The 27,733-nt window shown below is 45.7% G+C and overlaps 1 protein-coding gene across 1 annotated transcript in view; it reads left to right on the top strand.

The window, feature by feature from the left end:
• SCD5 (stearoyl-CoA desaturase 5) overlaps positions 1–27,733 on the top strand; it is an 82,724-nt gene that overhangs the window by 34,633 nt on the left and 20,358 nt on the right. Inside the window, exons 2-3 of the mRNA XM_048847854.2 lie at positions 14,465–14,595; positions 25,725–25,930. Of these exons, the coding sequence (XP_048703811.1) occupies positions 14,465–14,595; positions 25,725–25,930 (337 nt within the window). The remainder of the gene's footprint in view (positions 1–14,464; positions 14,596–25,724; positions 25,931–27,733) is intronic.

Raw genomic sequence — 27,733 nt, 5'->3', positions numbered from 1 at the left:
CTTTACAGCAAGGCCTACAATAGCAACACTGCTGTATTGCCCTGCTGCTGAGTGCTGGAGAGCTAACTAGGCCCTGCACTTTGTGGTAGGATGCATCGCCAGCGAGTGCTCTCGCAGCACTGGTAGCTAAGTCGATTGGTCTGCAGCCTTTCCTTGCACACACAAATGGAGCAGCACAAACACCCCGCGACTGCCTGACAGGAATGAAGAGCAGGTGCTGAAGAGCCTCATGTGCGTGCTATGGCACACAAGCTCTGTGGCTGGTGACGTACAGCTGGGATATGGAGAGCCAGAGCTGGGCTAATGCTATAAAGCTTTGCAGAGGGCAATGTGGACAGGTACCAGATTCCGTAAAGGGTGGTCCGGAGGCCATAACTTTGTTAAAATAGTTGAAGAAGAGCCCCCCTTAAAGACAATGTTCTGCTAGCAGCAAACTGGCATTGGGGTGAAGCAAGAGCAGCCTGGAATTGTCACCTGCCCCCTCCACTGTAAATATATTAATCCTGTTTTTGACCCGAGCAGTTAGGCAGAAATTTGGGGTCTTGTGAGTTGTTCCAGGCAGAAAAAGGAATTGGTGATTGACTAGGGTATTTCTTTGGCACAATCCTGTTTGGTTAGAACATACGAAGTCCTGGTTTCCTGAACAGAGCAGCAGGAATCAAACAGGAAATTGTATCTTTGCTCAGCAGACCAAGCCTCTGTCAGTCAGCTCTCAGCCTCAAAAGCTCTTTCTATAGGATTTTCCTCCAGGCCATGCTCCCAGGATTTTGTCCTTTGCTTTCAGCTGCTTTTCTCTCAGCCTCTGTGGTTGTGGTCTTGGTCTCCTCTCTGATGCAGTCATACACCTCGACTCAAAACAATACCCCGTGAAGCCCCTTCACGCATACAGCTCAAATTCCTGAGCAGCTTCACATATGCCTTTGTTTTGGATGGTGCATGTGTTTTGGTTGGAGGCTGCCATTATTTTAGTTACCTGGTTCCATAAAGGAGTTTAGTGGTGTCTTACAATTATCTTAAATGAAGGGTGATGATTACACCACCAATGGGGTTTAATCCAACACACAACAGTACGAATATCCAAGGTCAAATGAGCCATCTTAATCCCGTTAGCCTAGATCAGGCCTGTATAATCCCAGAGTTTGCATAGGCCTGCAGATGTAACCCAAATACCCGCTGGAGTCTGTCCCATCTAGTGGCACCAAGACCACTTAGAGAGAGAGATAAGTCTGTAGAGCAAATTTATTAAACAGCCAGTTGGCTTTTAGCTCATGCAGTACAGGCTCATGCACTAAGCTCCGGAGGCTCTAGGTTCGATCCCGCCCTCCAACAACTGATCAGTGTTACACAGACCCAAGCAAACTGCTGCTCTGGAGAACCACCCAACATGGCAAAAAGCACTCAGGTGTTCACACAGAAACAGCCCCTAGGCAAGGGCTGTTTCCCCCCCCATATGCAGTGAGAATGGGAAACTGAGCCCCTACTGCAAGTAACTTTTAAACCCTTCCACCCAGGAAGTTAATCTAATCTTTTGTGAAGGCATTCTATCAAAAATAGCTATCCTGTGACACAGAGTAAAACAATCCCTCTCCCCACCCAACGTGCATTATAAACCTGTGGAACTCACTTCCACAAGATGTCATTGGATCCGAAGAGCTCAGCAGTTTTTTTTTTTTTAGGCTTGGATGTGTATATGACTAATAATGAGAGCATTTATAGTTCCATGGAACAGATATAAACTCTTATGCTTCAGTGCACAAGCCAACTACTAACTGAGCCTGGGGTTAGGAAGAGGTCTCCCTTGGGATGGCTTGCTGGGCACACATATGGAGGAAGAAGAACAATCTGCTGCAGTTGGACACAGGGCACAATTTTCAGGCTGGGGTGAATGTTAGGCTGCGTTCACAGCCACAGTAACACACTTTCCCTCCATGCCAGAGCCTGAGGCATGGCACCATGCCAAAGACTGAGTGAACCAGATGCAGCCTGCAGCTTTGAATTCATGATCAAAGCGAGCACTCCTCTGAGCTAATGCCAGCTCTCGGGAAATGGCTTGGGGAATCTTTCTCCTCTTCCCCTGGCCTTAATAACATTACACTGATAGCTGCCTGGCTCTGCATTTCATTTCACTGCACTAAAGGGAAACTGTCTCATCCCCCTCATCCCCCGACACGGGTATTCCCCTTCCCTCCCCTGTTCTTCAGCCTGCCTACGTGGGCCATTGCCTCCTGCACAGAACAAAACAAGGCCCTTTGCTCACTGATTAAGGCATATGAATGTTTCCTTCTCTCTCCTCTGATTTCTTTTCAGACATCTTTTCCCTGCGTCTCTTCTCCCCTCCACCCACATCCTTTTAAATCCTCTGTATGTAGATTTGAATCTTGGCACGAGACAACCTATTGTCAGATGGCTTCAAAGCTCCTGCTTTCGCTGCTGTGCTACTGATTAGGCCAGGTCTGAAACATCAAGGCCTTGGCTTCCCGGCACTCTCACACCTTGACTTTTGCTCTTCATCCTGCTCCATTGTTAGCTTCCCCTCAGCATCAGTCCTGTGACTAGTGAGAAGATCCTGAGAGCCCTTTTAGACTCCTTGTCCACCTTCATACAACATGGGGCATTGCCTGTTCCTCTTGCCTTGAAAAACCTTCTCCATTAGTTCTCCCGAGCGTGGCTCAAATCTAAAGGCCCTTATTTAATTTACTTTTTCAGGCAAACTCCAACTCCTTGAGTAAGCCAGCAGGGTTTGGCCTATATACATAGCACCCACCACTATCATATCTGAGGACCTCACTATCTTTAATGTGTTAACCTCACAACACCCCTGAGAGGCAGGGCAGTGCTGTTATCCCCATTTACAAATAGGGCACTGAGGCACAGAGAGACTAAAGGCCAGATTCACAAAGGTATTTAGGTGCCTAAAGATGCAGGTGGGCCCCTAGTGGGATTTTTCAAAAGTACCTAGGTGCCTCACTCCCATTGACTTTCATTAGGAGATAAGCACCTAAGCTTGCTTTAGATCAGTGATACTCTGATCTAATTTCAGGAGCCAAATTAGCAATCAACATTACCCAAAAGAGCCACAGCAGTGTGAATTCATTGTTTGTTTAACTGGAGTACTATATATTCATATTCAAACACCTTACCCAATAATCAGAGGTGCTGAGGAAGTTGGTGGAAGTGGCATGTCTTCAATTCTTCTGAAAACTTGACACCAGTTGTTTTTGCACTGGGCATGGAAAACCAGTGGCTGTTTGTTAGTTAAAAATGTCCCCCTTGTAATGGTATTATTCAGGTCTGGTATAACTCTGCACCCCCCCAAGAGGGATGAAATCATGGGTGGGATGAAGTCTCCGGCAGAGCAGTAGTTACCCTGAGCCAAGGAGCGTAAACTCTCCCCTGTACATCAGCCCAACACTTCTGAAGTGAGAAATGACCCTGGCAATACCAAAGTGAGCTCGAACACAGAAGTGAAGCCCAACCGAAGCTCAGTGAAACACAGGGAACAAAATGCCGAGGCAGGTTCATCCCCCAGGGCTGGATCCCTTTGCTGTTTGGTGCCATGACTTGGATGTTGTCCTCGAATAGTGGTAATTGTAACAAATTTGCCTGTCACCTCTTTAAAACAAACTCTTACCACAGCAGATATTCTACATGGACTGTGCATGAGAGGAGAGCCAGGAGGACACAGTGGGATATGTAGCGCTCACTGATATTCATTCATCTGAAGCACTGCCCGTCTCACGTAGTTACAGAGAAACGCAGGTTTTCCAGAAGGGGAGTCTTGGATCTTTGTTTCTTTATTCCCCAGCCCCATTCTCTGCAGTAACGGTGATCTCTGCAAATCTGTATGTTAATTCCGCAGTCATCATTTTCGTTGATCAGGATGAGGATGCCATCTGCATAGCACTAGTAGAAAGGGTTGGGATATGTAAGGGTTAAGGAAAGACCTGGGAAACTGCTGGTGTGCTATCATGGCAATAGGGAGTGAGGCACAGACAAGTACTATTTTTTTCCTTGATAGTAAAGTGCCATTTCCCCCCCTGTTTTTTGTTTGTTAAGGATTGATAAGTGTTGCAGCTGCATAAGGAATGTGGTTGTCTAAAAAGAATACCCTTTGTGTAAAAAAGTGTTGTTTTTTACCCTTCCTTTTTTTCCCAGATACATAAACGAGCTTGGGGTCATGGCCCCCTTTTTTTCCCCCCTGTGAACTGCTAATTAAGGGAACTTGTGGCTACAATTACTGCAAAGAAATGTATCTTCAAGGTAAAAATGTCTGTAAAATATGCTTAATGCTGTAAACAGGGGCGGGAATAATTATATTCAGCATATAGCTATTAATATTCATTGTATGGGTGTTGATATTACTAAATAAGGGGTTTAGGGGTGGTGTAGTAAATGTAGGTATTTACATACTAACTTAAATAAAAAAGGGTGTGCTGTAACTAATTCTGTGCTTACTCAACAATTGTGTCTAGGGGAACATGTACCACAATAAAGAAGCCCGTTTATTCAATCTGCCTCTGGGTTCTCCTGCTCGTTCTCTAACAGAAAGCAGGCTGGATGTAAGGCAGATTTAAAACACTGATTTTCATATGAAGCATCGAGAGGGCAGCTTCTGTTGATTTGCAGAAAGGGAAAGTTTCATCACCACCCACACACATGGAGTAAGTGGTATTGTTGATGCCTTGGAGTGCTTCACGAACTCACGTTGACCATATCTTCATCTTGGGAAGGGCTTTATATTCATTGCTTTCTTTCCTTCTCCAGCTGGCGAGAAGGGCTATGTGCTGCCGAGTGCATGTGAGAGAAGGAGAGGGGTCTGGGAAGGCTGCTAGATAGAGGAAATGTCTTGTTGGAGGTAGATGAATGAAGTGGTTTGGGGTGAAGGGCCATAGGTTCAGCGTGGAAAGGAAGCACAGTAGTGCCACACAAATGGGGTTGGTGGTGGGGTCCTTTGGAGGTGAAAGGCAGCTTCACAGCACCATCTCCTCCTCATCCTCTACATAGCCACCTCTGTCCCTGCCATCTCCTTGCCAGACTGGATGAGGAATGATGGAAGAGCCACACGGGCCTGGATTTTCAAGTGCTCAGCACACAACGTGCCAAGCCACTTATCTAGGTGTCTAAACGGGAGCAGAGTGCTTTTCGAACCTCTGGCCCTGATTGGGGATGCTGAGCTGTGTGGAAGAATCTAGCTCCTAGTGCATATGTTCCTCTCATATGGCAGGATAATTTACAGTGCAATACGCATCATCAGTGACTGCTGCTCTGAGCCACAGTGATGTCTACTCCACTCCCCCAGCCCAGCTTTCTCCGCATTCACCATGAGTGGGATGTGCATGTGTTACCTACACACCTCTTGGGTGTGGTGTTCTGTCCCACCTAGTGGCAGAGAGAGAGAGAGAGAGAGATTATGAATCTGCTCTATAGCCTTAGCTAACAGCCAGCTGGCTTTTAGTTCATGCAGTAGAGGCTCATGCATTAAGCTCTGTAGGTCCCAGGTTTGATCCCGCCAATGGCCAGGGTCTGTCGGTGTTACACATGCATGGTCAGTAGGGAGGCTACCTAGCAGCAGACTGGCCTTGGCAGCAGGGCTGGAGTAGTAGTGGCCCAAGATTCATTGGCTTGTCCTCCGCAAACCTCAGGGATCATCAGCCTCCGCTTGTTTCACAGGCGATGCTCCCAGCTTATTCAGTGCCACTCCTGGCCCTGCCTCCCAGTTAGCACTCTGTGCTTTGCCTGGGAGTTGTGCATCTTTATAAAATAAATCCTCCCTTCTGTACGTGGGTTTATTTCCACAGGCAGGAGAGAGGATGGCCCAAGGCGTGTTTATGACAGCTTAAGACTGCCTGTGCCACATCTTCCTTTGCGGTGGCGGGGGCAGCCTGCACCGATCCCCTACTGTGTTTTACTGCTCCGCGCACTGCAGTGCAGTCCAGCTGTGGGAGAGGCAGCTGTGCTCTCGTGTGTTTTACGCACCATCCACAAAATGGTCGCCCGTGCTCTGATTCCAGAATCTCCAATACTGGGGGTGACCCGCGATAATGTGTGAAGCAGAGAGAGAGCGCACCACTGGATTTTCTCAAACTAGGTTAAACTCAAAATGCCAGTTTAAGAGCGAGGGGCCTACTGGCCTGGGATGTGGGGGATTCTCCAGCACGTGGCCAGTCTTTCTCCGAGCTCTGTGCTGGCTCCGCCAGGAGGTCAGGGCGGGATCACGTGGGGAGGCTTCTCGAGCTGTGCTAGGCAGGAGGTCAGACTCCATCCCGCTGGTCCTTTCTGGCCTGATGGCTCGAGCTGCAGAGGTGTGGAGGAGCAAAGAGGGAATGCCAGTTTAACCTAGTATCACCAAATCTAGCTGCGCTAGCTCACTCTCTGTACTTTGCACATTCTTGTGGGATATATATATTTTTTACATATTACAATATATATATAATATTTTGCTTTGCTTTGTAAATCAGCACAAGACATTTCAGAAGTTAGCTCAGTAAAATAAACATGAAAGGCCACCTTGAAACTATGATCATTGGCCAGCATTTTGAGCTAAACCATGTGCCAGGCACTAACAGATCCATTAAAATAAAATGATTACAGCGTTAATGTTTTGGTGATCTTTTGATTCCAGGTGTTTTTGGGAGTGGCCAGCTCTTTTCCTTACTCAAGCATATGACCTTACTGTTGGCTACTACTTATGTGATCTTGTCAATTACAAATCCAGAAGGGAGCTTCTGGAGTATAGGGGAATTGCTAGTAGGAGAGGTTTGCTCTAAATTTAATCCTTTTATATGTCAGGACAGTCTCGCTCTGAAAACGAGCCAGGAATATAAATGGCCACTATCTCCTCATATAATTACTATGGCAACTCTGATTATTTTAGGTAGTTCATTTAAAATCAAATAGTTGGTGAACTAATTGAAATTGAGTTGGTATTTTATTCTGCGGAGGAAAGGTGGGGATTAGAGTCTTCTCACTGTAGATCTGCGATGACTTATTAGCTATTTATAAATCAGGAGATGGCTGTGGTGAAGTAACATTTGCAAGGACCTGATTTCCCACAAGGGTCACGTCTACTCTCACCATGAAATACATCTGATTGAAAAGATTTGCTTTTGCTCTGGTCCTGGAGCTGCTGGGGACTTTTTGCTGGGCTATTTCAGCTCTCAGGGTTATGTATGGAATATGTATGCTGGTGTAGCTGCCCCACTGTAAGTCCCACAGAGTAGATGCGCTGTATAGGTGTAAGACTGGATTTGCTCCATCATATCTGCTACACCTCTATCGCTACCTGTATCCCCAATACAGGCAGTTCCTTGGTCTTACCCTTCAGTTCTCGTCAGCTGTTCTAATCGCTGTGGATGGGAGGTTGGGGGTTGCGCACTGGAGAACTCCTTGTGGAGCTTGAAGAGGGAGAAAGAAAGGCTGCTTTTCCGTGGGCTACTTTTTGTAGGGACAAATCCCGGTCCCAGTCAAGCCAACAGGAAATCTCCAATTGGTTCAGCTGGCTCAGGACTGGACTCTGTCACAGCCTGTTCCTGGAAGGTGCTGAGCAACTTGGAGAGGTGCTGTCAGCCTTCAACCACCATAGATGTCCCTGGGAGGTATGGTCTCCGAGCACCTGTCAGGATCATGCCCTTAATGCACACTTTTTTTCTTTAATCTGTCTGTCATCTAAGTTGTCAAAATGAAGTCCTGACCATCTGTGGCCATTAAAGATCCCGTGGCACGTCTTAAAAGAGCCTGGGGTCCTGGCTAAATCCCTGCCTGCGAAACTACCTAAAAATGACCCTCAGAGTTTCAGTTGGATACTACATTGGCCACTTCCTATCCTTCCCTGCTGTGCAGCCTTGCTAGTCACTGCTGCAGAGATACCACGTTCTGCCCCAGAGGTGATTGCACTCCAGTGGTGGGTAAAGTAATTCCTGAAAAATGTTAGGGATAAATCCTTCTCTCATTTATACCCACTGGATCTTACTGAAGTTACTTGGGTGTAAATTGGGAATGGAGCGAGGCTGATAGCTTTTAAAGTGTTTTGGTGACCATCCGAATGGAAGCCACTGTATAAAGGGATGGACAGTGCCCAAGAACATTGATGGCACTTCCCACATTAAAACAACAAACAAGCACTATGTTCTCATTCTTTCAGCTTTAAAATTCTTGTCCTTGGTGGCATTTCAGCATAACACACATTCTTCAGGGTCCCTGCTGCTGTTTACCCCTGTGTTAAATAAAGTCTAAGGGCCAGATTTCCAGCTGGTGCAAACAGTTTGATTTAAATGGAGCTACTTCAATATACGCCAGTTGAGAATCTGGCCCAGTATAGTCTCTCTCTCTCCCTCCCCCCTGCCCCGCTCCCCGTACCCATCACAGAAAGGGAAATAAATAGTGAATTGACAAGGAAAATCAATGCTCCATTAGTGTAATGAACTTATTCCCTCTGAACCCAGTTATCTCTCATTCTACTTTTGTACAACTTTGCACCATTAAGATGCTGCCCTTGGATACAGAAATGATCTGATCCTCTGCAATCATTGGAGCCCTTCTTGTGTTAGATGGAGGTCCCAGCAGCTGCTGCTTTCAGCAATACCTCTGTCCCCATTAATGACATGCTAGAGATGGGCCCAAACAAAAACACCAAGTCCACTGCTCTTGAAATGTGGAGGGCCTTGGCTTTTATTGCAGAATTTGGCTCTAGATCCAAATGTCATGACTAGCCTCTCTTGTAGAAAGGGCTGAACCAAACACCCATGACCAATATCTTTTTCACAATGATACAAGGGCCACAGGATCCTGTGCAACATATTGTTATTTATTGTATAAACTGGATATGCCGTATGTCCTGTTCGTCACACATTTGTTCCCATAATTGCATTTTGGGGCAATTTCGAAGGCCACCTTTTAGAGACACTTGTGCCAGGCTCTCCTTTTTTTGGATAATAAGCTGTCAAGTTGATATGTCATAAATAACGGAATGAATTTTTCTAATTTGATAGGCATCCCAGTCCTTTCATTTAAAAAAACCTTGTGCAAAAAATTAGAACAAGGCTGGAGAGCCAGCTTCAAAGAACCTAGAGTGAGAATTAAAGAGTCTGGACTCTTCATCGCGTCATCATCTTTCCTGACCTGATACTTTGCAGCTATTCTCATTACAATGATGTGTGGGAAGGATGATAGGAGTTTCAATTAACGTTTGTATCCCCCTCTCAGGAATCAAAAGACAGGCTGAATTCAGCAATATACTTAAGCATGTGTCTGATTTTAACAAAAGAACGGCCATACTGGGTCAGACCAAAGGTCCATCTAGCCCAGTATCCTGTCTTCTGACAGTGGCCAATGCCAGGTGCCCCAGAGGGAATGAACAGAACAGGTATGGTAATCATCAAGTTATCCATCACCTGTCGCCCATTCCCAACTTCTTGCAAGCAGAGACTAGGGACACCATTCCTGCCCATCCTGGCTAATAGCCATTGATGGACCTATCCTCCATGAACTTATCTAGTTCTTTTTTGAACCCTGTTATAGTCTTGGTCTTCACAACATCCTCTGGCAAGGAGTTCCATAGGCTGACTGTGTGTTGTGTGGAAAAAATACTTCCTCTTGTTTGTTTTAAACCTGCTGCCTATTAATTTCATTGGGTGATCCCTAGTTTAAGTGTTGAAGCCAACAGAACTGCTAATGCCTTAAAGATAGGCACATGCTTAAGAACCTTGCAGAATCAGGGCCTTCAAAGAGCCCTGAGCCACCGCAGCAGCAGCCACCCCATCTCAGAGGTCCAAACCAGTGCTGCAAACAGCGCCCACTAAACCTTGGTAAGAGGCCACTGAACAAGTGTTGGTCCTCAATGGATCATACGGAGCGAGCACAGGCTAGATGAGGAGAAGCATGCATCCAGGATTGCCCTGTAGTCTAGAAGACAATTGAGGTATTATCGACTGCTGCTGCCCAGAGAGAGCTTTACATGTCACGGACCTGATCCAAAGCCCGTCTATGGGGAGTTTTTCAGTTGACTTTGGGTTAGGCCCCATTAGAGGATGTTTGAAAGCTAGCTAGGGTGCCATTGTCTCAATATCATAGTCCAGTCCTCAACGCTCCCCACATTTTATCCTCCAATGTTCAACATCCCCTCCTCCCCGCCAACTTTCCCCCTCCTCCCAAAAACTCTGCTTGCTTTCTCTTATGTTGGTTTGGAACATGGAAAATGGAACTAATTTAGGGCCAAATTCAGTATGATCGTGACTCACAATGGGCAAATAAATTGGGCTAAATCCATTGTTGGTGTGATACCACTGAAGTCTGTTTGGTCCTTTGACTTCAGTGGGGCTGCCTGGGTGAAAATCAGCACAAGAATCTGCAAACATTTTGGCAAATTAAGTTTTTATTGCATTTTCCTCTCATGACTCAGGCCCATTCGTGCCAACTGGCAAAGGGTTCAGAGTTCTTAACAAGCAGCTCCTATCTCAGACCTGACAAACTCACTCCACCTAATATACCACTTTCATGATAGTTATCCATCAAGGGTAGCATGTTTGGTCTCTACTGAAAGCCTGTGACTCATCAATACTCATAATCTTTGTGAAATGTGTGTAATATTTAAGGACTAATGTAACAGTATTGACAGTCATGTCCTTAGGGTCTTGGAGTGAAAGTGAGTCACTAGGGAATCATGTCTTGGTAATGGCCCATTCAAGCAGGAGGGAATTGTTAACCCTCCTTGGCTAGCCGATTATGTAATGTGTTGCTCAATCGTCCCCCCATTCCAACAACCCAAAAAGTCAATGGAAAGCCATTAAAGGTAAGCTATAAACATCAAAACCACTTGGATGTGAAAAGGAATGATTCAACAGTGAGGGAGTGGCATGTCTGTGAATAAAGACAAAAAACAGATGCAGTATGTCCTAGGTGGGGGAAAGACACTGGACATCACAAAGAGACACTTTGAAGGGACCGGGATGCATCTATGGTCAACCTGCAGGGCAAAGATTGGGCTGGTACAGCCTGAGTGACTGACAGGCTGGTTGTGTTAGGGAGTTAACACCCACCTGGCAAAGGCAAGACAATCTTGCACTGGAGGCAGGTGGCAACAAGATGACTTACAGCCCCAGAGTCCTGAGTAGTGTCACAACTTTTGATGTTACAGTTTTACCCACTGTGATTATAGAGTTGTGACAAAGCGGGACTGTTCTTAATGTTTCCTCTGAATAGTGTGGGGGTGCCTCAGTTTCCCCTATGCAGTTCTTACGTATCTAGGTGGTGGGATAAGGGTGTATTATCATTGCAGAGCCCTAGAGGGCAGGTGTGTGCAGGGGTCTGGACACAGAGAATGGCCATCACCCTGTTTCCTGGCAACTGATGGCCTGCCCTTCCCTCCTGCAAGGTGAGAGCTAAAGGGATGGAGAACAAAGGAATCTGGTGACCCCCTGGACCGGGAAAGGGACAAAGCCCAGAGGAGGAGAGGCTGGAGAGAGTTTCAGTTTGGGGCTGGCTGGGGACATGGAGTGAAGTGCAGACTTGGTTGTCTGGCTCACTGCCCCCCACAAAATGGACCCAGCTGAGGGGTCCTGTTCTCTGTACCTACAAGCTCTGTTTTAGACCATGTTCCTGTCATCTAATAAACCTCCTGTTTTACTGGCTGGCTGAGAGTCACGTCTGACTGCAAAGTTGGGGTGCAGGACCCTCTGGCTTCCCCAGGACCCCGCCTGGGCGGACTCACTGTGGGAAGCGCATGGAGGGGCAGAGGATGCTGAATGCTCCGAGGTCAGACCCAGGAAGGTGGAAGTTGTGTGAGCTATGTGTCCTGAAGACAGTCTGCTCACAGAAAGGAGACTTCCCCAGAGTCCTGACTGGCTTCATAGGGAGCAGTTCCAGAGCATCACCCGGGGACTCCATGACAAGAGTTAATAGATACTTTTGCAATCTTTTTCAGGTTGTGTCATAACCTTTGCAGTTTGGAACTGTAGATGTTTTGCAGTTAATCAATTTCACCAATATTTCAGGTCATTTCCTTGCAACCACACTGCAGGGGTTGCTGCTGGATATGATATAAACACAAATAGACAGGAAACCTCAGCCATGTGTGTTTACTCCAGGTGAGAAGAAATGCATGACATACTGACATCTAACATTCTCTGTTAAAAGGGCAAATTAAAATTAAAATTCTTAATAATACAAAACATCTCGTGCAGATGGAATCTGTTTTCTTTTTGTTTGCATAAAATTATTCAGAGACTGAAATAGGCATATATAGTCACCATACACGTATGTATTCCCAGCACGGTGAGGTCCTTGCTAAACAACACAGACAGTGCTGGACCTGGAGCTGTGTGGAAGCTTGTTTGAGTTTACACTTTTGCTTGTTTGAGTTTACACTTTTGAAATTGTTTTGTGAAATAAGTGCCTCCTGTTTAAGAGAGCAGAAATGCCATAGATTGTGACAGTAGGGTAGTTTTGAATTTTGAAGGTTTAAGTGGATTTTGCTTTTGAACACTGGTCCAATTTGTATGGATTGTATATAATTGCCTTTTCCCCAGCTTCCTCCCAGAAGATGAGCAGCACAGCTGTATTATTATTCTTACAGCCTTTTCTCTTTTGTTGTAAAACAAAACAACCAAATCTATGCAGTATTTATTACAAATGGATTCAGATATACTGGGGATAATAACAAGATGATCAAAACATATGGCATCAGGAGACAAATGAGTGAATGACTCAAACTGACACAAGAAAAAGAGTACTTGTGGCACCTTAGAGACTAACCAATTTATTTGAGCATAAGCTTTCGTGAGCTTTGCATCCGATGAAGTGAGCTGTAGCTCACGAAAGCTTATGCTCAAATAAATTGGTTAGTCTCTAAGGTGCCACAAGTACTCCTTTTCTTTTTGCGAATACAGACTAACACGGCTGTTACTCTGAAACCTGACACAAGAAAGGGCCCTTTCCTGGTTCGGAAGTCTGAAATAGTCACTGCACACAATTATTAAAAAGTGACTTCAGCTGAGTACAACTGTGCTTTTGTAAATTAAATTAACTTTTTGAAATTAGGAATTTCAGATGAAAATTTTTTGTATGTTTCTTGTCACCTGGAAAACAAATCTGCTGCTGTGGTCCATTAGCGTATATATTGTACACAGCAGCAGCTTTCTTGTCACAAATACATGAAACATTTGTTAAATTAAAAAAAATAAATAAAAAGGAAGAAAAGATGATGAGTGAGGGCTCTTCTATAACTCATAGAGCCTGTGCTGCTTTTGGCTCAATCCTGCTAGGTGCTGAGCACGTAAGTATTTTTGTAAACACTGACAACTGTACTTATGTGCCTAACTTTAAGCCTGACCCCTCAGGGAGAAAGGAAGAGAACGGTGGTGATTTAAGGCAGTATGTTAATGGTTAAGTGTGCAAGCTGGTCTCTTGGTTCCAGGACTGGCAGGGCTGGGATGTATTTTTATTCAGCACTCGCCTTATTCCTACTTTTATCGTTGTTTGTATGGTAGTATCATCTAGAGACCATAATAAAGATCAGGGCCCCATTGTGCTAGGTGGATAGTCTCTGCCCAAAGAGTTTATAATTGAAATAGCCAAAGGATGGGTGGGGAAATGCCATATGCTCCTTCCATAATGGAAATTATAAGAAAACAGAGTTTGACTAGGCCCAGAGGCAAATAAAAAATCCCCTAACCCAGAAAAAAAGGAAAAACATTGAAGTTAATTTTTGTTTCAGATGCTTAAAAAAAACCCCAAACTTTAAAACTGACCTTTTTGTTGCTGCCTGGGCCAGAAGTGGAAAATGCACACAGAAGAGTTTTGAAGGGGGAGAAAAAAATGCCTGCAAGCTAAGAGTCCTTGAATGTCCAGCTTCAGCAGAGAGTGGATTTTTATTGCCAAGTTATAAAGCCTTGAGTATAGTGGGTTTTATAATGGGAACTCTGACAGAACCTTTATCTACAGAGGTATGAATGGCACCTGTTCAATTAGCTGACAAATTAGACTCGACAAAAGACGTGGAAAGGGTACAGAGGATGGCACCCGTCAAAAAAGTGGCTGCCTCCCTTCCGACATAACATCACGAAGGGAAGTTAATGGCTCCTCTGGTGCAGTACAGAATGCACCAGACTAATCCACTTTTCTTAGATGCCATTTATATTACAGTAGCATCTAGAGGTCCCAACCAACGTCGTCAGCTGCTTGTGCTAGGCAGTGTGGACGGTCCCTGCCCAGAAGAGTTTAGATTATATGTGGACAAAGGGTGGGAGAAGAGACACAGGTGGCATGACTTGCTCCAGGTCACACAGCAGGTACCTGGCAGAGCTGGGAGGAAAACCCAGTTGTCCTGACTCCCAGTCCAGTGCCCTCTCCACTAGGAGACACTATCTCCCTGTAGGGTTGACTAGACAGCAGAAGGAATTTTTTTTAACAAAGGAAAAGAATAAAAACAGGCCCTTGATATGCACTATTTATATATATTTCTGTCTTTCAGCATATTTGTGTTTCCTAATGACGGCTCTGGGGGTGACAGCTGGTGCACATCGTTTATGGAGTCATAGGTCCTACAAAGCCAAGCTGCCTTTGAGGATGTTCCTGGCTGCAGCTAACTCCATGGCTTTTCAGGTAGGGATGAGGTTGTCAGATATGATCTTCAGTCTTTGTGCAGTGTTCTCTGCAGGCCAGCACAAGAGTCTCTTCTGTGAAGAGTGGCCAACTATTAAAAATTCCAAGTAAACCCAAACGTCCACCAGTTTCTGTACTGTGCGAAAGCAGCGCTGCAGTGATCACCTCTTTATTTGTACACACCATCCAGTGCAAGGGAAAACCTGATCAGAGCAATGGTCCATGTAGTCCAGTACCCTGTCTCTGAAAGTGCTCCGTACCAATGCTTCTGAGGACAATTACATGCTACCATGCCCATATAATAAAGTTTCTTCCTAAAACCAGGCAACTAAAGATTGGATTATGATATAATTTAGGCAAATTTTTTATCTTGGTTAATAAAACAACATGTCATGGTTTTCTACAGCAGATTTACAAAGGAGGTATCACTAGCCCCATATTACAGATGGGGAAACTGAGGCCCAGGGATAAGAAGTGATCTGCTCAAGGTCACATAGCAGGCAAGTCACGGATCTCCTGAATCCTAGTCCAGGGCATTATCTATTTGGCAACACAGCATCACTTACATGTATTTCTTTAGTGTAACTGTAAATAATCTTATTACTAATATAAATAATCTGTCAGCTTCAATAACATCTTGTGGCATTGAGTCCCACAGGTTAAGTTACACTTTATGAAGTATTTCCTTTTATCAGTTTTCAGCCTGTTTCCTTTCATTTGGATTGGCCACCTTCTACTTCTTGCATTATGAGAGAGGGTGAATCACAGCACCCTAGGGACCTCTATACCGTTCATTATTTTGTATACCTCTGTTATGGTGCCTCTTATTCATCCTGTTCTCTAAACTAGATAGCGCTAATCTCCTTAATCTCTCCTCCCATTACAAAGAGCACAGCAGAGCTGTTGTTTAAAGCAGTTTAGGAGATGTTTGATTTGATCATACTGCCCTCGCTCCCTGTATGAGCACTGGCTGTTTTCTGCCACTCCACTGATGCAAAGCAGCCCTGCAAAGTGTCATGACATTGCTGCTTGGTGTGTTGAACAACAGTTCAACTTGTAAGCTGAATCAATGAACAGTCAACAAAGAATCAATGGAGCAGCTGGCCACTATTCAGAGGAAATCTTCCCCACTTAATTGCTGTAGACCTGCGTCCACCTCGGATCCAGATGATCAGGACAGTCGTGGTTTCAGTGGTTCTTTTGAATTCTGCTTCCTGTGTTCCTGCAGATTTCACACTTGGATACATTGGCCTCAGTTATCAGCGATGGCTGAAGAGTGTACAGTGTAAATCCAGATAAGTGGGGTGCCTAAAAATGGCTTTGCGCTGCCTTTGCACCCCTACTTAGTTACAGTGGTACCATCCAGGTCACCCAGTGGAAGTTATACCAGCCTGAGGGCTGTTCTAATTCACTTCAGCTGTGGGGGGCCTGTGGCAGGGTCGCCCTCCACAACACCCATATGTGGCTTGCCACTGCACTACTCACCTTGTCTCAGCCACACACACGCTGGCAATGGTCTCCCTCAGCACCACTGGTGAGGCGCTGGTAACAAATTTAGACCCTAGCCCCATGTGCAATGTAAACACAAGGGTCTACTTCTCCTCCTGGCTCAGCTCTCCGCTCTTTCCCATTCTCCTACAGAGCAGTGACTCAGGGCTTCTCCCCACTCTGGGAATTTCCCTTCTTCCAGAGCCCGGCACAGGAGCCAGCCTCCCTCATGCAGCCCTCCTTAGTCTTTCCCCAGGCATGCTTGGGAGTCCCTTCTCCAGGGCCTACCAGAGGAACCAGCCCTCCATTCTACAACCCCCCTCCATCCAGCTGAGCTCTCACAACCCTTTGCAGGCATTGCATGGGACTTATAACTGGACAGGGCCAGATGATCCCTAACCAATCAGGATCCAATGTCTGTGGTGGAGGGGTAGCTGATCAGGCACAGGCCAGGCTGAGCCCTACTCCCCTTAATAGCCAATCACAGGACTACTATCATGGTAGCCATGACTGCTGACCATTGCCCTATGTTGGCTTCAGGGACAGCAGATCGCATTGGAGGAGCTACAGCATCCCGCCATGTCTAATATTTCAGTATAAGCACGTCTCCACGGGCACTGTGGATTATACTTCACGCTGCGTACTAACGTGGCATGATGTCCTTTGCACAAACCCTATCAGATGCAGCAATTTCATCTCGATAGTCCCAGTAGATTTTTATGCTTGGAGGTACCTGAGCGGGTTCTCTTGACCATCCATTCTAGAGCAGGGGTGGCCAACCTGAGCCTGAGAAGGAGCCAGAATTTACCAATGTACATTGACAAAGAGCCGCAGTAATACGTCAGCAGGCGCCCATCAGCTGCCCCCTCCCCCAACCCCCAATGCCTCGCTCCCACCAGCAGCCCTGCCGATCAGCGCCTCCCCCTCCCTCCCTGCACCTCCCGATCAGCTGTTTCGTGGCATGCAGGAGGCTCTGGGGGAGAGGAGCGAGGGCATGGCAGGCTCAGGGGAGGGGGCGGGAAAGGGTGGTGGGGGCAGGGCCTGTGGCAGAGCAGGGGGTTGAGCAGTGAGCACCCCCCCGGCACATTGGAAAGTTGGCACCTGTAGCTCCAGCCCCGTAGTCGGTGCCTAGACAAGGAGCCGCATATTAACTTCTGAAGAGCCGCATGTGGCTCCGGAGCCCCAGGTTGGTCACCCCTGAGCTAGAGTTACTTTCTCAAGCTCTCGTAAGGTTGAGTCACTTTTTTTGTTTCAAAAATGGGGCAGTAGCTGAGTCATATTTACTTCACACACCTGTTCCTTGGCTCCTTTCGTTCACTATGTCAAACCCTGCTGAGTGATATCCACTCTTCCTGAGATGTGCCATTGTGACTCTACCGCATGGGTTTATTTTGTGCCCACTGTATGAAATGAGCTACGTTTTTGACCTTAGCATCAGATGGTCACTAATCATTTTGCTCTGATTACCTTGCACTCAGCTGCAGTATCTGTCTGGAATTTCACTTGAGCTCATATTATTTCCTATGTCACAAACCAACCTGTTAGAAAACCTCACTTTGCAAGCTTTCTAAGAGACACAGCAAAGACGTCTGGTCTGCATCTTCCTCATAGCTTTGTCTTCTAGCTGTATGTTCGTATATGTATTTTACTCTTGTATTTACTTCAAATGTGTGCTGATGTTTGCTGCTACTACATGTCTGGCACCACACTCCTCGTGTCTGACGCCTTTACATGTCACGTTGTGATTGCCTCTGTATTTGTTACAAACCGTTCTGGTCTCTGCTGTTTTATTTGCCTGTTGATTCTGTCATGATGCATTTTTAATTAGATGCACTTCAGCTCTTTTTCTCTTTTTTGCTAACACTTTCATTTGGGGAAAGCATGTTTTTCACCAGCCCTGCAAATATCCTTTGGTCTATGAAAAACCAAGTTAATTTCTTGCACTAACATTGCTTTGACCTGATTGTTGGCTCAACCACAAATAGCTTTATTGTATAGGCCTCTAACATAGTGATCAATAGTTCCATTTGGTAAAGAAAATGTGCCTTTTGCCAAGTGACATTCCTGTGTCTTTTTGTCATTTATAAATGATTTTTGTCTAGCAGTCCTCAGGCCTCTTCCTGCTCCCACTGGAGTGTAATGTAAAATTCTAGTGCCTCTGGACCTGTCCCTTGTAGCTTTATGGAGGGTTTCACTCTCTGTGGTTTCTCTGCAATGTTGCTTGCTTCCTGTCAGTTTTGGAAGCAGCGCGACTATCTCCGATAGTTCTCAGCCAGACGGAGGTTCCGGTGACTTAATATGCTTCACTTTACCAAAGCTTTCGTTTTCTTCTGATATCATGGAAATAAAGGTGTGACAGACAGGAATGCTGGAAAGAGACTTGTCTGTATTTCCTGGTCCCAGTCACCTGACATGGGTTAATGTTATATAAAACTAATACCCTTGTCATATGACAGGAATCAGGACTTCAGTGGTTACTGGTATGTTAACATTCCCATACAAATGTCACTTTAGTCTCACTTTGCTACAGTGGGGGACAATAGTCGAGCTGAGTTTGGGTTTTTCCAGTGTCTCTTTGTTCTTTAATTCTCTGCTGGAACGGAGGTCAAAAAGGAGTTATTTATGTGCAGTCCTGGAAGTCTTCCAGGTACAATTTCAGGATGATGACATTTTCATCATTTACAGATTGGAGACGGGTTCTTTGGTTCTGTGGCTCAGTCCCCCTCAGCAGTACTGATCATTCACACCATACAGTCTCTTAGAAGTCAGCAACTGATATGCAGGGCAGTGATGTCTACCAACTCTGACAACAAAAGCTTCTCCGTTCACAAACTGTGGACCTATGCAGTTGTCTTCTTGGACTTCCTGCATTCTTCAACAATAATAGCGCACGCGCTGTCTTTTGTTATTGCCTCACTCTGGATGTTTCACAGAAACCCCCAGCTGTCCGTCTGCTCTGTTCTCCTGCTGAAAAGAAAGCTGCTGCAACTGACAGTGATGATGCTATTGCCCTTCCTGAAACACTTGCTGCTTTGGAGGGCATATGCTATGTTGCCTTCCATGTTGTGCCAAGAGGGGGAAAGAAGAAGAGGCCGCTCTGCTGAATGATCTTTGCTTAACACACTGCTATAGATGAGAGCACAGACTAACATCTTCAAATGTGGGAGCCTAAAGTTAGGAGTCCAAAAGCACCTAATTAAGTGGTCTGATTTTTCAGAGATGTCCAGCACCCAGCAGCTGTCATTGCAGACACTGGATGGTCAGGACCACTGAAAATCAGACCACTTACAAGTATTTCAGTCCCTTCAAGTGTCTCATTTTAAGTACCCACTCTTGAAATCTGTGGCTATAGAATTTATGCTTACCATGGGACAGGTAAGCTTGTTAACAGCCATTCTTTGCCATCAGACTTTTAACTGACCTTCATATCTCACGACAGCTTGAGCAGACAGGAGCCTGAGCTGTAATTTGTACCCTGACCTGAGATCCAATGTTCAGGGTTTTTAGATCTAAGGTTTTTGTCCCAGCCCATTTGCACACAAAGGAACCAGATCCTATAACAAAGGCACTCTAATACCTAAATCAGGTACACGTCCTACCTTCTCCCTCCAACAACAACCATCATTATAGCTGGCTTCCCAAGTCACTCTCACAAAGACCTGAAGATGAAAATAAAACTAGTGACAAAAGTCCAGTGAGTGAAAATCATTTTTGGCTTTTCTGAGCCTTAATTTTCCAGCATATCTGTGGGCAGTTTTTTGTTGGTGCTGAAGCTACAGCTAGCTAAGGAGTTTAAAATTCTGTTGGAGCTTTGTTTTGGCCTAGGGATAGGCTACTGCAGTTTGTTCCTTCTCCCAGGTCTTTCTGGTTCATTGTCACACATTGGGCCCACTCTTGTAGGGTGCTGAACTCCTGATAAGTTCAATGGGAGAAGAAGGTCATTGACACCTCACAAGATCTGACCCATTTTCTGTGCTGCATTGGACCCTAGAGAAGTTGATGATGATGATGAGCTATAATGAATAGTACCATCGTTTGGTTCGTGGACAGTGGAGTGACATTGGCTCTGTTGCTGAGCAGACTAAACCAGAACTCAGAAGTAAGCCATCCTCCCAACTGCATCTTCTCCAGCAGTAGAACAGCTGTCTGATTTTTTTAGAGTGAGAGTTACCTGTTTCCAGGCAGATGCTGCTGACTCAGAGACCCACAGGAAAAACCATCTTCAAAAAACATCCTCTGAGCTCTCTCATGGATATGCGCTCCAGTAACCACAGTGAAGATGAATCTGATTTCTTTCAGCTCTGGGTCTCGCAAACACTCGTTTCTTCCTAGGGCAGTAAATCTGCATCCTGGGAAAGAAGAATGTCCATGATGAAAGGGATGCCTTATTTGGGCCTGCAGCAGCTGTGACTTTCCAGTATGGCTTTTTGGAAATCACTAAAAAGGACAAGATTAGGGCAGATTTGTTGAGTGTCTCATTTGACTCAGTAAGATGGACACTCTGGATTTCAGCACCACCAGCGTCTGTTGCCTTTATCTGGATACATTTGATGCACCAGCCACCATGGGTGGTTGGTGTATCAAATGTATCCAGATAAAGGCAACAGACACTGAACAAATTGGTTTCTGACACTGAACAAATTCCTTAGTGTCCTTGTTACTAGGATTGGAGATGGGCCTGAATCAACACTCCCAAATTGGAATAAGACAACCATTGGGGAAGCTTGAATCCAGATCTAAACTTCACAACAAGCCCCATCTCTATCATGGGCTCTACGAAAACACTCTGGAGTCCAGCAACTTTAGGAGAGGCTGAAACCATTTCTGAATTTTGGGCTTTGGGCCAATTTTAGAGCAAGGGTGAAAGAGACATGGACACCTTGAGCTCCACAGTGCTCCAGGAATGCAGAGTTGTAAAATCCTTTCTGCAGGGTCACCTTCTTTCCACTGCAGAGCTGGTTCCTCTGGGTAAGAAAACTTGCTAACCTAGTGAGGAGGGCTTTAAATTAGGTTCGCCGGGGAATGGTGACCTTAGCCCAGAGGTAAGTGGGGGAGTGTGATACTGGGAGGAAACAAAAGGAGCAGGGTGCAAAGGGGAGGCCTCCTGATTCATACTGAGAAAGCAGGGCAATCAGCTAGTTACATTAGGTGCCTGTACACGAACGCAAGAGGCCTGGGAAACAAGCAGGAAGAATTGGAAGTCCTGGCACAGTCAAGGAACTATGATGTGATTGGAATAACAGAGACTTGGTGGGGTAACTCACATGACTAGAGCACTGTCATGGGTAGGTATAACCTGTTCAGGAAGCATGGGGGTGGGGGGAGAGAAAGGTGGGGGAGTTGCACTGTATGTCAGGGAGCAGTGTGACTGCTCAGAGCTCCGGTATGAAACTAGAGGAAAACCCTGTTGAGTCTTTGGGTGAAGTTTAGCGGCGAGAGCAACAAGGGTGATGTGGTGGTGGGTGTCTGCTATGGACCACCAGACTAGGTGGAGCAGGGAGACGAGGCTTTCTTCGGACAACTAATGGGAAATTTCCAGATCATGGGCCCTGGTTCTCATGGGGGACTTCAGTCACCCTGACATCTGCTGGGAGAGCAATACAGCAGTGCACCAACAATCCAGGAAGTTTTTGGAGAGTGTTGGGGACAACTTCCTGGTGCAAATGCTGGAGGAACCAACTTGGGGCCCTGCTCCTCTTGACCTGCTGCTCAGAAACAGGGAAGAATTGGGAGGGGAAGTAGAAGTGGGTGGCAACCTGGGCAGCAGTGACCAGGAGATGGTCGAGTTCAGGATCCTGAAAAAAGGAAGAAAGAAGAGCAGCAGAATATGGACTCTGGACGAGGCTGAGGAGGGCACCTGAAAATTTGGGGCACCCACTGGGTCTTGGTGTCCACCGTCCCGGCTTTTCCTATCCCTGTTCTGACCCTTCCTGCAGGCTCCCACAGCTGGCTGCTGTAGCCTGGTGACTCTTACTCTGGAGGGGATCCTGTAACTTAAAAGTGAAAAAGCCTTCCAGCCCTATTAGCACAACACTGAAACTGTTAAAGAGCCATTCAAGTGGTAATGAAGCCATTTAACAAGCATTTGCCAAACCCCAGGTATATACTGTCGGTTTCTGAATTTACTGACAAAAACAGTTATGCATTACTGTAATATTTACTCAGAACATGTTAGTCTATAGGACCTTAGTTTAAAACTTGCTTTAAAAATATTTCATTAGTGAGTTGGTGAAGATTATAAAATCATATCTCTTAAAAAATCCTTGCATAGATTTTTTTTAGATGCACAATCATCTTTAGCCTTAAATGCTTGGATCTTCAGACATATAGGTTTTTAAATAAATCCTTCAAAAGACCACCCTTATCTAAAATACACATTTTAATTGTAATTACTATATTAAAAAAACTTCCTATCCTTTCTATCCATCCCTTTCTCCGTTCACCCCCTGTTAAGGGACAACATCCCTTTCCTTCCAGATAGCTGGACAAAGAGTTTCCCTTTCTTTACTTCTGACTATCTGATGAACTAGTTTTAAGAGAACCCTCCAGCAAAATAAGTACCTTATAAGATATAAAATCCTTTGTTATGCCTAAAATCTTTGGAAACATATTTTTAAAGTTGGTGAAATTTTATAAACATGTCTATTGTTATGGAGATCACCCAAAGAAAATTAGTGTTCATTTTTTCTAAAAGCAATGAACATTGTAATGAACACACTAAACCTCTGTGACTGATTAATTTAAAATAATGTCTTTGTTTCAGTGAGTTAAATATGTAGTAATCTGGAATGATTATTTTATGAAGGCTTAAGAGTACATTTAAAATATAAAATCAGCTTAGAAATACTGATTAAGAAAATATAAAACAGAGAAGAGCTACATCATGTATTCCATAATATTTAATGTTGTATTCAGCAAGACAGCTGACTCGCCCTTACTACAAAGTTTTGCAAATAAATCTCTGACAAATTTCAGGGCCTATCAAAAAACCTGTAACTGACATTTTTTAGTGCTTTTAATTAGATACCTTCTGCATGTCCATTCTGCGTGAGGGAGAGGGTACCGGGGTCTCTGCGGGGAACTGTGACTTTCCGTCACTGTGAGGCGGGCCGAGCGTCACGGTATCCTTTGCTGCATCGTTCCTGCCCCCAACCCTCAGGCTGTGAGCCTGGGCTGCCATCAGGCGTAAGGGCAACAGTTTAATAATACTACGTAGGGCCCCATAAATCCTGAGGATGGCCCTGCTTGGACTTTAGAAAAGCAGACTTTGACTCCTTCAGAGAACTGATGGGCAGGATTCCCTGGGAGGCTAATATGAGGGGGAAAGCAGTCCAGGAGAGCTGGCTGTATTTTAAAGAAGCCTTACTGAGGGCGCAGGAACAAACCATCCAGATGTTCAAAAAGAACAGCAAATATGGCAGGTGACCAGCTTGGCTTAACGGTGAAATCTTCAGTGAGCTTAAACACAAAAAAGAAGCTTACAAGAAGTGGAAACTTGGACAGATGACTGGGGAGGAGTACAAAAATATTGCTCGAGCATGCAGAGGTGTAATCAGGAAGGCCAAAGCACAATTGGAGTTGCAGCTAGCAAGGGATGCGAAGGGTAACAAGAAGGGTTTCTACAAGTATGTTAGCAACAAGAAGAAGGTCGGGGAAAGTGTGGGACCCTTACTGAATGGGGGAGGCAACGTAATGACACATGATGTGGAAAAAGCTGAGGTACTCAATGCTTTTTTTGCCTCGGTCTTCACGAACAAGGTCAGCTCCTAGACTGCTGCACTGGGCAGCACAGTATGGGGAGGAGGTGAGCAGTCCTCAGTCCTTCACCTGTTCTTTCACCACTATTTAGAAAAGCTGGACATGCATAAGTCCATGGGTCCAGATCTAATGCATCTGAGGGTGGTGAGGGAGTTGGCTGATGTGATTGCAGAGCCATTGGCCATTATCTTTGAAAACTTGTGGCGATCGAGGGAGATCCCAGACGATTGGAAAAAGGCAAATATAGTGCCCATCTTTAAAAAAGGGAAAGAAGGAGAATCTGGAGAACTACAGACTGGTCAGCCTCACCTCAGTCCCTGGAAAAATCATGGAGCAGGTCCTCAAGGAATCAATTCTGAAGCACTTGGAGGAGAGAAAGGTGATCAGGAACAGTCAACATGGATTTACCAAGGGCAAGTCATGCCTGACCAACCTGATTGCCTTCTATGATGAGATAACTGGCTCTGTGCATATGGGGAAAGCAGTGGATGTGATATATCTTGACTTTAGCAAAGCTTTTGATACGGTCTCCCACAGTATTCTTGCCAGCAAGTTAAAGAAGTATGGATTGGATTAATGGACTATAAAGTGGATAGAAAGCTGGCTAGATCATTGGGCTCAGTGGGTAGTGATCAATGGCTCAACGTCTAGTTGGCAACCTGTATGAAGTGGAGTGCCCCAGGGCTCAGTCCTGTGGATGGTTTTGTTCAACATCTTCATTAATGATCCGGAAAATGGGCTAGATTGCACCCTCAGCAAGTTCGCAGATGACACTAAGCTGGGAGGAGAGGTAGATATGCTGGAGGGTAGGGATAAGGTCCAGAGTGACCTAGACAAATTAGAGGATTGGGCCAAAAGAAATCTGATGAGGTTCAACAAGGACAAGTGCAGAGTCCTTCACTTGGGACGGAAGAATGCCATGCACCGCTACAGGCTGGGGACCGACTGGCTAAGCAGCAGTTCTGCAGAAAAGGACCTGGGGATTACAGTGGACGAGAAGCTGGATATGAGTCAACAGTGTGCCCTTGTTGCCAAGAAGGCTAACGGCATATTGGGCTATATTAGTAGGAGCATTGCCAGCAGATTGAGGGAAGTGATTATTCCCCTCTATTTGGCAATGGTGAGGCCACATCTGGAGTATTGCGTCTAGTTTTGGGGCCCCCACTACAGAAAGGATGTGGAAAAATTGGAGAGAGTCCAATGAAGGGCAACAAAAATGATTAGGGAGATTACGAGGAGAGGCTGAGGGAACTGGGGTTATTTAGTCTGCGGAAGAGAAGAGTGAGGGGGGATTTGATAGCAGCTTTCAACTACCTGAAGGGGGATTCCAAAGAGGATGGAGCTAGGCTGTTCTCAGGGGTGGCAGATGACAGAACAAGGAGCAATGGTCTCAAGTTGCAGTGAGGGAGGTCTAGGTTGGATATTAGGAAACACTATTTCACTAGGAGGGTGGTGAAGTACTGGAATGGGTTCCCTAGGGAGGTGGTGGATTCTCCATCCTTAGAGGTTTTTTTAAGGCTCGGCTTGACAAAGCCCTGGCTGGGATGATTTAGTTGGGTTTGGTCCTGCTTTGAGCAGGGGGTTGGACTAGATGACCTCCTGAGGTCTCTTCCAACCCTAATCTTCTATGATTCTAGGAAACAGCAGGTCTGGCTATCAGAGTGCCAACCCTCTGTGTATATAAACCCACGTTTCCCCTAGTGGTTTCAGTCCCTGATTTAATCTTACGTGATTTATTTTTCTTAGCGGATACAGAGAATCATTCTGTGGTTCAAATATATTAGGGTGTGGTTGGGGTGTGTGTGGAGGGGTGTGAGATAAGGTGCTACCAAAGTCATTATGCCAAGTCTGCATCTCTCACCCCTCCCTTGCTGTCTGCACAGAATGACATTTTTGAGTGGTGTCGAGACCACCGGGTGCATCACAAGTACTCAGAGACGGACGCTGACCCCCACAATGCGTGTCGTGGCTTCTTCTTCTCCCATATCGGCTGGCTCTTTGTCCGCAAGCATCGCGATGTCATAGAAAAAGGCAGGAAGTTGGATTTCACTGACCTGCTGGATGACCCTGTTGTGCGGTTTCAAAGAAAGTAAGTGAAAGCTCTGGAACTACTCCCAAGGGGGGATCTGAGCGGAGGTTTGGGGGGAATGAGGGTTGGAGATGGGGGAGGGGAGTTCACTTAGTCTATTTTTGATACATTATTTTATACTTTCCTTTTCTTTCCTCCCCAACATGCCCTTCCCTAAACTTGTTTGGAAATAGTAGAGCCCACCCCTCACAGTGGTAACCTGTTGGGTACCAGGACATCAGTCCTGCAAGCTCTTACTTCCAGGCCCCCTTGCCGGAGCAAACTAGCCTTTTCTTACCTTCCCCTCTTCCAAAAACACCAGGGCATGCAGTCACACGGAAAAAAAGAAAAGTCTGCATCTGGAGCTTTTAATTGGATTATATCAATGAATGCAATAAACATGATCATCAATAACAGCCTCAATGAGGAATCCCTCTGTCTGAATTATCCGCTGATCACCAACCTGACCCACAGGGCCCAGTCGAGCTGAACTGCTGCCTCTCCCAGTACCTTAATTCCTTTATAAAATGAGATGTCATCAGCTTGGCCCGCTGGGTTAGTACAGCCCAGACTGCAGCCTTCCCCAGTCCATTATCATCACTATGGTAGGGGACACTGATCTGGATGCTTCAGCCGGTATTGAAATTATAATATTTTCGAGTAGGTACTGCACAGGGTGTAGATACTATTCTCAGTGGTGAAAGTGTGACCAAGAGGGGTTTTAAAAGCCGGATAGGATCAATTCTGTTTGGTAGCCAGAGTATTATTTTTGGACACTACTGGGAAGAGAGGGTGGTCACGCCTATCTTTGCATTGCAGAAATCCCCAGGAAGGGCTGAACTAATCCCTGGTCAATGGGACTGGACCCGGGATGAAACTGATGCAATGCGTTGGTCTTGTTGTTTTAGCTGCTTTTTGGAGAGCAGTGAAGAATTCCACAGGACTTTGCAAAGTCTCCTTTGCAGTGTGTTTGAGTTTCCATAACTGTCTTCTCACCTTTGCTTGAGTGAATCATTTCCCATCTCAGACAGGCATTTCTGTAGTGCTTATATAACTGTGGCATAAGGTACATTTCTGTGCAGGGAAGATCGTCTTAGGCTTTGGCTACACTTGCACGTTATACTGCAGTAAAGCCTCCCAGAGCGCTCCATCTTACTCCCCGTCCACACTGGCAAAGCACATAGAGCACTCTGACTCCCTGGCTGGAGCGCTCCTGGTACTCCACCCCCCCGAGAGGATTAACAGCTGTTGCGCATTGGCTGAGATGCTCCAGCTCCAGTGTAAACAGGGAGTAACGTTATTGACCTCCGGAAACTCCCCATAAGCCTTTTAACTGAAGCGTCCTCTCTTGTTTTGTTAAAAGAAAAGGAGGACTTGTGGCACCTTAGAGACTAACAAATTTATTTGAGCATAAGCTTTCATGAGCTACACGAAACTAGCTGCAGCTAGCCAGAGATGTCAAGAGTAACAAGAAGGGTTTCTTCAGGTATGTTGGCAACAAGAAGAAAGCCAAGGAAAGTGTGGGCCCCTTACTGAATGAGGGAGGCAACCTAGTGACAGAGGATGTGGAAAAAGCTAATGTACTCAATGCTTTTTTTGCCTCTGTTTTCACTAACAAGGTCAGCTCCCAAACTGCTGCGCTGGGCATCGCAAAATGGGGAAGAGATGGCCAGCCCTCTGTGGAGATAGAGGTGGTTAGGGACTATTTAGAAAAGCTGGACGTGCACAAGTCCATGGGGCCGGACGAGTTGCATCCGAGAGTGCTGAAGGAATTGGCGGCTGTGATTGCAGAGCCATTGGCCATTGTCTTTGAAAACTCGTGGC

Source organism: Caretta caretta, chromosome 4, assembly GCF_965140235.1.
Source record: "Caretta caretta isolate rCarCar2 chromosome 4, rCarCar1.hap1, whole genome shotgun sequence".
Lineage (NCBI taxonomy): Eukaryota > Metazoa > Chordata > Testudines > Cheloniidae > Caretta > Caretta caretta.
This window is presented reverse-complemented; position numbering and strand designations above follow the sequence as displayed.